The following is a 15,000-nucleotide window of genomic DNA, read 5'->3' as shown; positions in this document are numbered from 1 at the left end:
CTGCCAGACATCTTGCAGTCGATTTGTAAGTTGCAGGTCTTCACTTGCGCGTCTGTTGTACTGTGAGTTCAGCCGACTGAGTTTTAGTCAATGTTTTATTGGCTATTTTCAAATCAGGTGATTTGTAATGTGCAGTTACAGTGTAAATGCCATAGTGACTATCCAAACTCTTATCAAGACAACACAATGGTTATATATACATGTGGACATTACCGGGCCGTGACATCAGCTGCCCAAAAATAACAGGTTTACTGTTGACATGTGGGCATCAGTGACATAAACTATAACTATAGAACAAGCAAACAGCCAAAAACAAGCAAAATGCCCCCAAACTGGACATCTGTACTTACAGCTCTAGCTGATGTGTCTGAGAAGTAGAATATTAGCGAATATTAAGAGCATGGCTGTCGCGCTTGTTTTCAGAACCGCCATTACGGGGTTGTAGCGATAGCGTGTTTACAATTTACTTCTTTTTTTTCTACACACATTTTATTGGGCCACCTCAGATATTTGGTTGTAAAATAAATTCGGTTCTGAATATTTATGTATATTTTGTGGGGTAATTTGGTTACAAATGAGTTCAAGCATGAATATTCATGCCCAGTTTATAAGGGCAGCTAAGATGGTAGTCTCAACTACCCTTTCAGCTGCACCGACATCACTGGAATGTCTACATCACCCCAGGCGACGGTGGTCTGACAGAACAACCTGATGAATGTAGATTAATACACTTCCATCATAGGACCTTTTCCAGCACGGTTTCACATTTAAGATATTTCATTATATTACAGATATATCACAAATATGACGGGTGGTAGCGGTTATATGACACTATGAATATAAGGTGTTAGATTAACCAGCAGAGTTACCGTTAGTGTATACTATTTATGTTCTAAAGTCTAAAATTGTTCAGATTTCTAAATTGAGTTAAGGTCATCAAAAGATTAAACAGTACTATGCACAGAACTGTTAACGTAGTTTGTTAATCACAACGTTTAGAACTTTACATAGATTTTAATGTAGCATTTAATGTGTTCTGGGTCGTCAGGCACTGCAACTGCTGCACTCCTTTCCACTGGATACTCGACTTAAAGATGGCAGTAAGTATCACATCTCCTGCTCTCACAGACACACACACACACCAACTGGTGCAGTATTTTTATAGAATGAATTAAATTCAAAATTATTACAATTCTCATAACTTAACAGAGTGAGTGATTTGTTGATGGCTATTTATTTTCAGCTCTGTTCTGGCAGTCCCCTAAACGGCCCCCAAACCCTATAGAGTTTGACATCAAAGACCCACTGTGAGTGAAAGCCACTTTTAAATACAAGCTACTCTAAAGCTTATGGACACACACACACACACACACACACACACACACAAACAGTTCAGTCCAAAGCCAACAGACACCAATATGGCAAAACCAGACTGTTTGCTTTTGAAAGGGCAGGGAAAAACTAGCATGTAGTAGTGGGTGCTAGCGATACTCTGAATTTCACACTTGAGGTCCGTGAAGCCTGCCATGTGCACCAAGGACAGCTCTGGTTCCAGAGTGCTGCAGCCTGTGACATCACAGTTCTGTGATGTCCCTGATCCAACACACCTGGTTGAATTCATCAGCTAATTAACCAGGTCGAGTAAGTGCGCTGGAGCAGAGAGACCACTCGACTCATTCGGTGCACCTGGCCTCCACAGCGCAAACGCTGGTGGTTTTAACGCCTCCGGCGGATACGCGAAACTGGCAAGTGTGTTTACACTGTGGGCTGGTGTTCCTGACTGGGATTCAGTCCAGGCTTGGCCCAGTATACACACACAGGGTTATGTAGACTATATTTCTTACGGGAAACCTGAAGTGTCATATAACTACAGTGCTGTTGCTATGTGAAAAGAGGGTGGGTGTAATTTATTGTGATATTATTCTGTCTGTCTTCTCTCCATTAGACACTTTGGTTTCTTGGTTAGCACAGCTCGGCTGTTTGCAGGAATTTACAATGTACCGTATACAGAAAAGGTATAGTTCCCAAAAGCAAGTAAACAAATTAACAACAAATATAGACTAAATGGATATTCATTGAATGTTTTTTGATAATGTTCTTTGTTCTGTGTGGTTGGTTTTTATAAGTGTATGTCTGTGTTTTGTTGTTTCTACGATAGAGTCTCAGTTTTGAGTCTGTGTCAGGCGTTTTAACTGATGTGACGATTCCAGAGTACAAACCAGCTGAGAAGGTAGTCAGTCATGGTGCTTCTCACCAGGATTGTGCCAATCATGCATCACATCCTTTTGTTAATCAACCAATTGGCTCATTGAGTGATTTCAATGTCTATTTACATTAATTGCAGCAGACTGTAATTTGATTGTGTGTCTTTTAGCGTATAGAGACAGATGAGACTGTTAAGAAGCCTGATCAGATGAAGCTGACAGTGAGCAGTGCAGAAGAGAGAGAAGCTATATCACAGCTAGAGGAGGCCATTACCACTGGCTTCGTCACACAAGGTACATGCGCGTGCGCGCACACGCACAGGCCTGTGCTGTGCTAAAACGGGCCTCATCTCAGGCCCCCTATGTGTGTCTACTATGTGTGTCCCCCTATGTGTGTCCCCTGCCTGTGCAGAGTGTCTGCGCATGTCCCCGCTGGTCTTCGAGAAGGACAACGACTCCAACGGCCACATGGACTTTGTGGAGGCGGCGGCCACGTTGCGCGCCCGCATGTACGCCATCGCCCCCGCCGACCGCCTGCAGGCCAAGCGCATTGCTGGCAAAATCATCCCTGCTATTGCCACGGCAACTGCCGCTGTCGCTGGCCTGGTGAGTGTGTGAGAGAACAAGATGCACAGCTGATCTCTGTCGTAAATGTCCTGTTTCTCTTAGAAACCTTGTGTATTTTAATGCAATTATGCCTACTTTTAACTACAGTCCACTGCAGTTACACCCTGGAATCTTCTTCACATATGTGTCTCTTGTAATGATGAAGCAGTAGTAAAAATTGTAGTATTCTACAAAAGGTTTTCAGAGAAACAAGATGTCCTTCGTCAGCTGTACACACAAAATGCTTCAGAATGATTTTATATATGAAAATTGAAAAAGTTATTTAAAGTAGAAATATGGCCAAATGTTTAGCTTGTCTAGTCTAATGTTAGACAAGCCGATGGTGTGAGTAAATTCTTCTCTGTTTAATGGGACTGATCAGTTGCTGCTGTGCTGTCTACAGGTGGCGTTGGAGCTGATCAAAGTGGCGGGTGCCTACGGCTTCGAATCGTTCAAGAACTGCTTCTTCAACCTGGCCCTCCCTGTGGTGGTGCTGACCGAGACAGCGCAGGTCAAGAGAACACGGATCAGGTAGCGCACACGTCCGTGCGCACACACTCCCTCTCCGTATCCCGGACTACTGCACGCCTGCCTGAGTTGCTTTTCCTATGTTCATGTGTGCTCTCACTCTTCTGTCAGAGATGACATCTCGTTCTCCATCTGGGAGCGCTGGTCTATCGTGGGCCACGAAGACTTCACCCTGTCCGACTTCCTCAGTGCAGTCAGGGTAAGCTTCCACGGAGATGCCGCCAAGAGCGTGCTGGCAGCACCGTGGCTTTGTTATCTTCCGCGCCAGCGAGACGTCAGCCTGCTTCTCTCTGACCTCCGTTTTGCTTCTGGCAACTGACGATGACTGTGCATGCATATGTTTTTGGTCAGGAGAAGTACGGTATCGAGCCAACTATGGTGGTCCATGGGGTGAAGATGCTGTATGTCCCCGTCATGCCCGGACACAGCAAGAGACTCAAACTGACGTAAGACGCAGCCATTAAGCCACTGATTACTGCACAGCTACCACTATGTCTGAAACCAGAGGCATTTTGCACAGTTTCCCTATTTTTTTCTCTCCCCCTCTCTTTTCATCTCTCTCCCTCCAGCATGCAGAAGTTAGTGAAGCCTTCGGCGAACAGGAAGTACGTTGACCTCACCGTGTCTTTTGCCCCGGAAGCAGATGGGGACGAAGATCTGCCCGGCCCCCCAATCCGCTATCATTTCTGCAACAGGGCTTGATGCACACATTATAAAACACACACTCACGTTATACCCTCCCCTTCCTTGTCCTGAGGACCACTAGAGGAGTAGCACTTGATCAGATTCAATGTACATAGTAAAAGTCCTTTTTTTTCTACGGGTTTATTATTTTATTGCATAGCTTTGTCTGTGCTGATGCCTTAAGAAACAATATTGCGCTTCGATGTGACAATAATAATAATAATGACAACAATGATGGTATATTTCATCTCAAAAGTAAACAAAGAAGAGAGAAAAACAAGCGTTTACACTCGTAACTTAAAACTCCTAATGCACTTGCAAAGCCTGTTAGCGTAGGGGGAGAGTAGAGGTAGAGGGAAGACACAGCGTACAGTCCATTTGTGGCGTGGAAGGTAGACAAATGTGGATTTGAAAGTCATACGGACGGATTGAGTTCTACCGAACGGGGGCTGCCAGGTGCCCAATCGCATTCGCAGCGGTCGGTCATGAATACAGCCAGGCTGCAGTCTCTGGAGAGCTGCGCCTGCGTCAGACACTTCCCGGCTAGACGTGAGCAGCTGCCTGGCAGGGGTGTACAACACCAAAACGGTCACCGCCTGAGCCCTTTCTGAGGATCGTCCCGTGAGGACAAAGCTGTGTTTTTCCCACTAGACTTATAATGCAGTAAGCCCAAAGCCAAGCCCCCCACCCCCCCGTCCTGACATGGTGTCGGACCTGCGGTTACGGGCTTAAGTTCTAGAGGGGAATTGTCTCCACTACTCACAGGGACCATCATGTAGCAGAGAGGAAGAGAAAATCAATCAGCTGATGACTGGCCCTTTTTTTTTTTTTTTTTTATTCCCTTTAACAGGGTCAGCGTTCTGTTGCACAAAAATATTCCAGCTTGATGTTTTTGATGTCAATCTTCACAACAACAACAACAACAAAACAGCAATAGCTGAGCAGTATGATGATATGCATCAATTGCTGACTAGCGTATTCTGTTGAATGTCCCAATAAAAAGTCATTTGTCAAACCCTATCGCAATGAGCCTGCAGGTGCCTATGCTGCCCCTCTATCGACTTTACACACAGTGGAAAACTTAGTTGATGTGTCCTAGCCTGGTTTTAAAAGGAAAAAGTAAGTCTTCTGAGAATGCTCGTAAGGTTGAGCTTTGGGTGAGCCCTGTTCAGAAGAGCAGGACACATTAACATTGAGAAATAAGGTTGGGCAATATGATATGTAAGCACTATGGCAATGAATTGTCATGATGCGCACTGTATAATTGAGACAAGGTATCGTCAGTACTTCTAAAACAGAACAACCGCACCAAAGATAGAGAGGTTGCCAGTGTATATTAACTTATGCTGCATAGTAATAATTACCTGCTTATAACCTAACCTCTCAAATTGTTTTTGTAAAAACTGAGGAAAAGTACTCGGACTTTCTCGTTAGTCTCTTTAAATTGTTAGTGGTGTTGCATTTTGTATATTCTCATTTGTTTACGAACCACATATCCTGAAAATGTTGCCAGGTTTGATGTTCGGTGTATTGCCCTCATCAAGAAATGCTTTCTAAGTACCAAGTTCCTGATTCTTTATGCTGCTGTTTTAACTTTCCATTTCTGCTTATTTTACATTTGTTTCATTTATGTTTACACTTTGAAAACAAAAGATTTAAACATGTATTCTTGTTTTGATGTCTTTCACTTCTGATTCTAGAAGTGCAGGCTCAGTTGGTAAAAATCTTTAAATGGAAGTGAGGATGAGGTGGTTTCATGGTTCTGTTTTATGAGGACCATGATTAACGTCCTCGATTTAATTCCTGCAGCTATGGCATGCTGTGGGAAACCAGGTCATTGGGCTTTAAACGTCATTGATTATAACAAATGGGCATACACAAGTTAACTTATGTGAGCCACCAGCAAGCAACAGGAGTCTGGAAAGCGCTGTGTCCCCGGAAAGTAAGCCAACAGCTCTAGACGCCATTGAGCACTTTGATAGCAACATTGGCTGTTTAGAAATGATGCGCACTGATGGAAGCATTCAGCCTGCTTACTCTGCAACAGTCCCTTCTGTGAGAGAAGTGTCTGCCAAAATGCTGTAAATGTAAAACGTTAAGAAGGCCAATGCGAGTTACTTCCCAAAAAGAACATGGGACAACGCTCAAAGAGGAATACATCAATGTGACATTAATGGAAGGGGTTGGAAGGGAGCAGGGAAGAGGGAGTTGATTCCAGCTCCTCTGTCCAAATCTGCTCTCGGTGTTTCTAATCTTCCTAATCACTGATGTTTGTTAACCGTTACTCTCTTTCTTTCGAGTTGATATGAGAGGTCTGAGGCCCTTCACGTCAAGTATGCAGTCAGAAATTATACAAAATAGTTAATAAACAAACAAACCACCAACCAAAATAGCACTCTCCTCCAAGCTTGGCTGACTACCCAATTCTGTGTACATAACCTAAAGGGTGCCTACGGGTGCCGTCTGACACCGCACTAGTCAGAATAAACAGAAACAAGTCCATCATTCCCATCCAGGCAGCCGGGCCACTTGTTTATCACCTCGTGGCGGCGGCATTGACAGGACACAAAACAACAAAGATTAGCTAAAGTATATGACTTTGGAAAAAAGAAAAAAAAAATTCAGACCCTACCAGCTCTCGGCAGGTCCACTTTTCTGCTCAGATGAGCCCCCAGCTCTCCAACATATCTCTCAAAGACCTTCGGTAGATGGTTGCTGAATTTGGACACGGATGCAGGTAGAACACCTGGAACAGAACTGGGTGCCGTTTGCTTGCTGGCTAATAAAAAACTGTTTAGTATCAGGACAGATGAAATGATGCTACATTCTCGACAAGAGGGGGCAGCAGAGAGTGCTGCCACTATCCACTTGTCTTTCTTCAGCTCTGCAGCACCGCGAGTATGAACAATTACTGAGTTTTCATGGTACTTATCTAAAGGTCCTCCACAGACTACAGAGATCAGTGCTTTACCTTGTTGCAACACTTGATTTGATTAGTTTAATGGAGGCCTTAATAATGAGCTGATGACCTGAATAAAGGGGAGCAATTGTTTTAACATGGATTTTAAATTTTAAGAATGGGATTTGTATAGCGCTACACTGTATTTGTGTCCGCATATGTACACAATCACTCACCACAACAATGTGAGTCGCTTTGTGTTCGGCATTGTGTTTAATAACCACCCACCAGAGTCGTACATTTGTATTAAATCTATTACTTTTGGTATTATAAACTTGCTTTAACCAGCACCCATTACTTCAGGAGGGGGATCCGATGGGGTTAGTGGAGATCGTTAGTAGGCTCACAAGTTTCATTTCGACTCCTGTCATCTTGAATTTCACTGTCTCACTCTCAGTGACACCAAGTTGATTGTTGGCAGTCAAAAGCTGATAACAGGGGATTTCGCCCAGCCATGACTCTGCCGTTTGATTGGCAGGAAGCCCATGACTGGCTTGTATCTGAAAGGTGTTCATCCTCTTCTCCAGATTCAGGAAGGCGACCGTGTGAACTGGAAGTCAACCGCAGTCAGCCAGTACTCCACCACATGAGTCACTGTCACTGTGAATGGGTTTGCTGGGTGCATTGTTTCTCTCTCTCTCTCTCTCTCTCTCTCTCTCTCTCTCTCTCTCTCTCTCTCTCTCTCTCTCTCTCTCTCTCTCTGTGTGTGTGATCAGTCCTCATGTGATGTTGCATAACTCTCTTTAAGCTTCTGTGTAACGTGCTTGCTTGCCACAACTTTGGTTATATATAATATAATCCAATATATATAATGTTTGAAGCATGATGGATTTTTTTGTTGTTGTTTATTAACCTGAGGGACAAGTTCTTTGGGTTGTTAATTTGTATAAATCTAATTTATTTACTAATTTTGCATGTTCACATCTGCTCTGAGAGAGCAAAGCTATATTTCAATGCAGCTACCGTTAGCGTAGTCTATATTTTCTGCATTTGTTCATATATACATCAGGATTAAGAATGCTGTCATTTACCAGTAGTTGCACGAAAAAAAGGAAGGTAGCAGAAGTAATTTAATGTGACTGTGCATTCTTGACTGAAGTGTCATAGTAATAATGTATTTGAAGGAGTACATGAATGACAGTAGCTAGCTACGTCCTGGCAGTATTTATCTTCACCACTCCAACTGTTTGTTGCTTGTCTACCCTGCAGCTCATTGGTAGGCTTTCCATATGCCTGAGATTCTTGTAGAATCTAGAGGAGATTAGTCTGCAGAGGAAAAAGTATTTATGTGTAATCTATCACTATGAATATGTGCAGAGGAACGCTTCGCTAATTCCCATGATGTCATCGTGAAATGCTCAGCTAGCTAACTTGAAAGTCACGGTCTTATTTGCATTTGCGATTGAGACAGGAGGCGGGGTAATAGGTGTGCCTCGTGCCTTCCCGTGTTTTAATATTTTACAATTTTAATAAGAAGTGATTCGTTCAGGTCTAGCATGAGAAAATCATGCCCTAGAATTATGGCCTGTGGAAGGCAATGGAAGGTGATTTTTGACCCTGCCTGTAACTGTAAACCCAAGCATTTGAAAAATAAAAATATCTGCACTAAAACCGTTTTACATAACTCTGTATGCTCTCTGAATTGAGGTTTACCATCGAAGTATTGATTTTAAAGGAAAGATTATTTTTGTTTCAGTATAGATCATACATCTTATTGATGTTGTTTTAAACCAATAGTAAGAACAGGCCGACAGCACTCATATAGCCTAATCTACGATGTGTTTATTAGACTCACAGATAAAACACGAACGTTTCAGCATCTAGGCCTTCATCAGCGTGCTTGTCATTCCAACCACCAAACCACTTACACAGTATGAACAAAGGTGTATCCCACCCCTCAGCGACATCATCACAGGTGTATGACTGATATACAAAACTGATATCAAAATTATCCATTTGGAGACATGGTATTCCAAGTAAAACTGTACCAAGCCTCTCCTGGTAGAAGACAATTCTCACGCACCTTGACAACTGATTTACATTTCCAAACCCACGAAACATAATGAACTGGCTTCATGTCCTGCATTGTTATAATTTCTAGCTATGGGGGATTTATCCTCCTTATTCCTAATTGCACATTTATGTTCACAAATTCTTGTTTTTAATTATTTGTTTTTCCCACATTTTTAAGACTACGAGTGAAAACTAGTAAATAAACCACAAATGGGACAAACATGTTATTCTTCACCAAATTTAACTTCTGATGAGTGGGTGGATGTATGTATCTTGTGTCATTATGCAGTTACAAACAACACAATTGAAACATTTAAAATTGCCATCTGGAATCTTGAAAGACAAGGATGTATGCATTTTAGGGAAATAAACTTGATCCAAATGGTCCTTTAAATTAGAAGCACTTTCATATATATAAGAAATGACTGGGTTCTTGAAAAACAACTGATACGTAGATCACAACACAAAATATTCTACTGTCAAAAAGTAAAAATACCAAAATGAGCAAAAAATGTTTTTTTTTAATGTAGCTATTTTATGGGCCAATCACTGGCATTCACTACATTCTCTGTAGACACTAAGTGACTGAATAATGGCCAGTTAGAGGGGCTTTGAGTTTTCCCCACAATTTTAGCCAGCGGCTAGGTGTCACTAGCGTACTATAGACACTGCGGACTCTACAACTCTTGTCGAACAGGCCACAAACTGTGCGGGGAGTGAATGACTGTTTTTAAACAAAGGTTTGTAAGGGGAAGTTCCAAGATAGATAAATCACTTTATTAATCCCTGAGGGAAATTAACAGATTAGAGCGGAAGAAGTTGAGTGCTAATCTGTTTGCAAATTTTTTTGCAGTCGGATAAATCATTTCAAATAGCGATTTAGTACAATCAGTATCAATACACACAGTACCAATTATGCCTCATAGAATGAATGGAAATCTATATAAATCATTAAATACACTGGTATGTTTACAAAGCCTGGGTAATGAACCAAACTAACCCAGGTGAGTTTAACATTTTTATAAATCCTGGCCAGACCAGGAAAAAAGGGATGCCTGTATACCGTAGGCTTTTATGTCACCAAGGGGACAGTTCCTTGACACACTGAACATTCATTAGTAGAGGGTATTAGTAGAGGAAATATAGAGGGTAAAAAGGAGATCAAGCAGATATCAAACGCTCAGGTGAATTTTTCTTGCTTTTAGAGTGCACAGAGCACATAGATATAATACAAACAAAGATGTCTCAGCACACAATCCAAATTTTTAAGTGAGAGTGAGGATATAAGACACAGAATAAGAGAACTGTCATTTGATTCGAATTGACATTGTAAAATTATGGAAACTAAGACATACAAAGTACCAAAGGTGTAAAACAAATCACTGAGGAACACTGAAGATGGAAATGATAAGAATCAAGATGCCAGAACACAAAATTAAGAGATCCAATTGTGAAAGGTATGTCAATAACATCACTAAACAAGGCAGAAATTGTTATCAGGTTATGTATAAATAGTTCAAACACGGAATCTACCCCTCAGTGTGAACTGAATTTAGCATGCTGTAGTCTGAGGGCAGGGTTACACACACACACACACACACACACACACACACACACACACACACACACACACACACACACACACACACACACACACACACACACACACACACACACACACACTCACACAAAGAGCTAGACAAAGCTCACAGCTGTGAAGGAGCCAGGCAGACCAGGAAGAGCAGATGGTTAATGATAGCAAAGCTCTTTACCCCCACCCCTTCAGGAATAGACATGGACATGACGGGACAATTAAATTTTAATACAGCAATTCGAAATAAGATCTCTCTCTCTCTCTCTCTCTCTCTCTCTCTCTCTCACACACACACACACACACACACACACACACACACACAAACCTTTCCAGGCCTATATGAAATCATGTTTAATTTGATTAAATATTTGTCAGCCTTTAGTTTCGGAAGCGTTTTTAAAGGCCGTACTGTTTCACGCATAGGCTAAGTTCTTAGCTGAGATTGTTTCACCCATACTTCCCATTGGGAATCAGTAAAACATATATCCATCCTTCTATCTGGACATTCTTCGGAAAAGGGGCCTAAAACGATGGAAAGGAAAAAGTACCGGATTTTAAGGGATAAGGGACATGCTTCGCCCGGTCACTTCTTTTTTGATGTGGTAATGCTTTATATTTTTACACTTCGTCTGTTTATTTTGTGGACTCCTTCTCCAAACTTCTTTGCCACGCTCTCTCGCTCTCTCTCCCCTCCGGTAAAGCGGAACGTGCGTTTCCTGTGGCTCGCGACCTGATTGGCGCGTTCCCTTCCGGAGCGGCGGGGCGCGAGCGACATCTGGAAGGGAGGAGAAGAGGAGACAGAGGAGGTAAAAGAAAGAAGGCAACGATCGTTGACACTTGGGGTAAGTGATGATATTTGATTAATTCCGCTCCGACGCGAGAACAGCCCCTTTTTCGCGTTGTATATCATTTCAAATCCCCCGTTCGTACATCCAACGGCGTTAACTCTTAACGATTAAAAATGGAAACTTGAGGAGATGTTTCGCCCTTCCTAACGAACATAAATCGAACAGACGTCTCGGCGTTGGGTGCTCCGACGAACCATGTCGACTCGGTGTTCGTTTGTGTCTATGTGCACATTTGACGGAACTTTTTGTCGTCTGCCGCAAGAGCGAAACGAACCCTGGCGTAGTCTGTACAGTGTGAGCGACGCTGTGTAGCTGTTGACCGGGGTCGTGATGGTCGAGGGGTGACACTCGCAGGGACCCTTCAACCACTGCGATTAGTTGGAGTTCGTTAGTTGCTTGGTGGTCTGGTGTTGGTATTTTGGAGCCGAACCTGAAACGTCGTGCAAGAACGTGTCAGTATTTGTGTCTTGTAGCGTGTAATCCTACCGTTCTGTTGTGTTTTCGGTAAAGCCTGCGTCCTGGTTTATTGTGGGCGAAGCCTCTAAACCCCCCTCCTCAGACTAGGCCGATGTGTAAGTCAGAGCTAGCGGAGCCAATAACGGGTCGGGTCTACGTCGCTCTTTCCTTGCAACTGCAAAAAGAGCTGCGCATTTATACTGAAATAACATCATATTGGTCCTAAACCGCATATATCGCAAAGCGCACGCTGTTGTTTCCGAGGGGCGCGTTGTTGTAGCCGAAATATGAGCCGCATTGGCGAGAGAGCGAGGTCTGGTTTAACGACGCCCGTGCTGCGGCACCACCATGGCCGTAGTGCCAGACGCAAACATGTTTTATATCAATTTTCCTTTCTCTACTGCTGCTTCTCTCTAATAAATAAAGCAGCATAGCACCAACATGTGATTCTGGCTTATCGGTATTGTAAATGTCTGACGCAAAAGCATGAGAGACTTTGGATATATTGAGCCTGTCAATGTAACGCGTTAGCCTACTTCATGCAAGCAGTATAGGGTCCTATAACCACGTTTGCAGCTGAGTCCACCCACACTCCAGTTATTCTACAAGAAAACGTCTTTTCCCTGCGTCTAAATTGCTTCCAGATTGAACTGTAGTTATCACTGCCAGTTCGGGATAATCGGTGTGTTTGTTTGTGCGCATGTTCGGGCTCATTTAGCCGTGTGTTTATACAGCCTCCAAGAGATCAAGACTCTTGTGGTTCGCTCGAGGCGCTGGACGCTGATCAAAGAGGGATCGCCTAAGACGATGTTTGAATAATGAATAACATTACTGATCCATAGGTAACTACAAACGGACAAACCGAGACCGCAACAATAGTGTGGCCCTTGTGCGCGATCATGCATTTGCTTATCTGTCCGAGTTACGGTAGGAGCTCATCTCGACGCCAACACGAAGCAATTATTAAAACTATTTGAGGCAGAATAATCAGACGGATATATAAAAAAAAAAATCCATTCACCATCATCACCAACATAAGACACATATGGTTAAAGCAAATAAGTACCATAACTAAGGGTTCCACATTGAGCTGCATCTGTACAAGACTGTCTAAGTGAAATTCATTTCCGGCCGCGAGACTGAATATTTACTCATGTAAACACATCTAGGTTGATAATTCATTTGTTCATTGCTGGTCACTGTTACATCTCTGCATTATATATAAATGATACAGAGGCGGCCACACACAAGAACCTTTTTAAAAACTTTAAAAGACCTGCGGCGCGTGTGAGCGCAGTTAAGTTGGTTTGTGATCTCAGCGCGAGGCGTCAGACACCATATAAGTGCCAGAGGACGAGCGCGTGCTGTGTACTGTGCGTGTTATTTATACTGCACGTACCGCATGTTTGTGCGACAGGTCCAGATCTCGCATGTGTTTGCTTAAACCTCTTTGAGGTTGTTGAGGCTATGTTTGGTGTGCCGTGATGTTTGCTTTGCAGTGCCCGGTTTGTTTTTTTAACCTATTTTTTTTTTACCCTTTTCCTCGCAGCTTCTGAATCTGTCAGCTTCCCTAGTGACGCCATGGACCCCCCCCCCCCCCCAATTTTATTACTCATTTTTGGTCCCGGTGTCAGTAGTGAGATGTTGAACACTGTACTTGCATTCAGTATAACTCACGGCTAAACCCCGTGGTTTATGACTTGTAACGCTAATTAGATCACTGTTTATTTTACAAAACATGAAAGGAATTGCGTCAGGGTTGGACAGCGCCTACGTGATGGCACATCAATGGAGCTGATCTAGTCAGTACGGGGTTCCTGTACTAGTGCCCTGGACCTCATATTACCTGTTGTGTCTTGGGTTCTGTGTTTTACATAGGTATTACACATGTATGATGCTCAGCATCACTGCACTGTTAGTCAAATATGGTTCAGCTCTTAGTGGAATACATACAAGGAAGTGTATGAAACTGCCGTTTCGTTTGCCTGTCAGTTTTGGCAAGTTGTGACGTGTGGAAACGAGCATAACAGTGTTATTACCAGCTGATGCTGCGCCTATGCAGAGCTGCTGTTCTGTTAATGAACAAGCATAAAGCAACAGGTCTTCAGAGGAAAAAATCACGGAAGTCAGTTTAATTGCATCTTTTATATATATATATATAAACATACAAACGTGTATTGTATTGTATTCTGTTCTTTACATCAAGCAAATATAGTTCATATATATTTATAACACATAGTATATGGAAGTGTTTTACATATAAAGCTTTGGCCTGAGTAGGTGCTAGAGTGGTTTTTCCAAGTGCGCCATGGAGACAAGCTCAGCAGCGTCTAGATGAAGAGCAGCGACGAAAAGCGCCCGAGCCTTCTAGCCGCAGTCCTCCTCCCAGACTTGCGTCCTGGCCCGGCCCAGGAACCGCTGGTGCCAACTGGCTCCGGCTAAGAGGCCAGTGCACGATCGAGTCCGTTGGAGGTCCATTTCGTCATCTCGCTGGCCCGTGGTGCCAAGGCTGAGAAGGGGCTGCAGTTATGACGGGCTCCAGGGCTCATGCTGCTACCAGGCAACCATGGAAAAAATAGATGTTGATTCTGAAAACATCAGAGAAGTGATCCCGTAACATACAGTCTGGGAATGCGGTCTGTGCTGTGGTGCACATGCAGTAGGGAACTGCCTCACATTTGTAAATGCGTGCACGTCAGAACATTTGGTTGATTCGTGCAACTTGAAAATCAGTATTATATCCGGATATATATTTTCCATATTAAAAAAAACAGTTGTAAATGTAGCCAAATACTATTTAAAACAAATATAAATCCCATTGCTCAAACTTCTCTTAGAAGTGGTCTGAGACTAATTTTAGCCAGATGTTATACAACTGCAGCTTGTGTGTGTGCAGGCTTAATGTCAGTCGTATGCAATGCATAATGTTTGTTCAGGGAACCTGCATAGGTGTTTCCTCCATAACCCCAAAAGGGAATCCCAGACCTGCTCCGGCCACAGCTGCTTTTAGGCGAGTGTGTGTTAAAACGCACTGGAGCAACAAAAAAACCTCAAAACAGGGCTCATATTTTGGTTTTGGCAACACTATCCATGTAGCAGGCTGTGCAT

The 15,000-nt window shown here is 43.0% G+C and overlaps 2 protein-coding genes across 5 annotated transcripts in view; both read left to right on the top strand.

The window, feature by feature from the left end:
• Window positions 1-5,042, top strand: part of uba6 (ubiquitin like modifier activating enzyme 6) — a 15,058-nt gene extending 10,016 nt beyond the window's left edge. For both annotated transcript variants that reach the window (XM_035530218.2, XM_081714415.1), the window contains exons 24-33: window positions 1,049-1,100; window positions 1,244-1,307; window positions 1,946-2,015; window positions 2,159-2,230; window positions 2,375-2,498; window positions 2,617-2,810; window positions 3,214-3,341; window positions 3,450-3,537; window positions 3,690-3,784; window positions 3,908-5,042. In XM_035530218.2, the coding sequence (XP_035386111.1) occupies window positions 1,049-1,100; window positions 1,244-1,307; window positions 1,946-2,015; window positions 2,159-2,230; window positions 2,375-2,498; window positions 2,617-2,810; window positions 3,214-3,341; window positions 3,450-3,537; window positions 3,690-3,784; window positions 3,908-4,040 (1,020 nt within the window). In that variant the 3' untranslated portion in view covers window positions 4,041-5,042. The remainder of the gene's footprint in view (window positions 1-1,048; window positions 1,101-1,243; window positions 1,308-1,945; window positions 2,016-2,158; window positions 2,231-2,374; window positions 2,499-2,616; window positions 2,811-3,213; window positions 3,342-3,449; window positions 3,538-3,689; window positions 3,785-3,907) is intronic.
• A 6,281-nt stretch (window positions 5,043-11,323) lies between these two features.
• The window catches only part of apbb2b (amyloid beta (A4) precursor protein-binding, family B, member 2b), a 43,405-nt gene continuing 39,728 nt past the window's right edge, over window positions 11,324-15,000 (top strand). For 2 of the 3 annotated variants that reach the window (XM_081714411.1, XM_035529739.2), the window contains exon 1: window positions 11,324-11,430. The gene's annotated coding sequence lies outside the window, so the exon portion shown is untranslated. The remainder of the gene's footprint in view (window positions 11,431-15,000) is intronic. The other variant, XM_035529738.2, reaches the window with a different exon arrangement.

The sequence above is a fragment of the Electrophorus electricus genome, chromosome 5 (genome assembly GCF_041902795.1).
Source record: "Electrophorus electricus isolate QZ-2024a chromosome 5, ASM4190279v1, whole genome shotgun sequence".
Taxonomy (NCBI): Eukaryota; Metazoa; Chordata; class Actinopteri; order Gymnotiformes; family Gymnotidae; genus Electrophorus; species Electrophorus electricus.
Note: the sequence above shows the minus strand (reverse complement) of the source record. Positions and strands in the feature narration are given on the sequence as shown.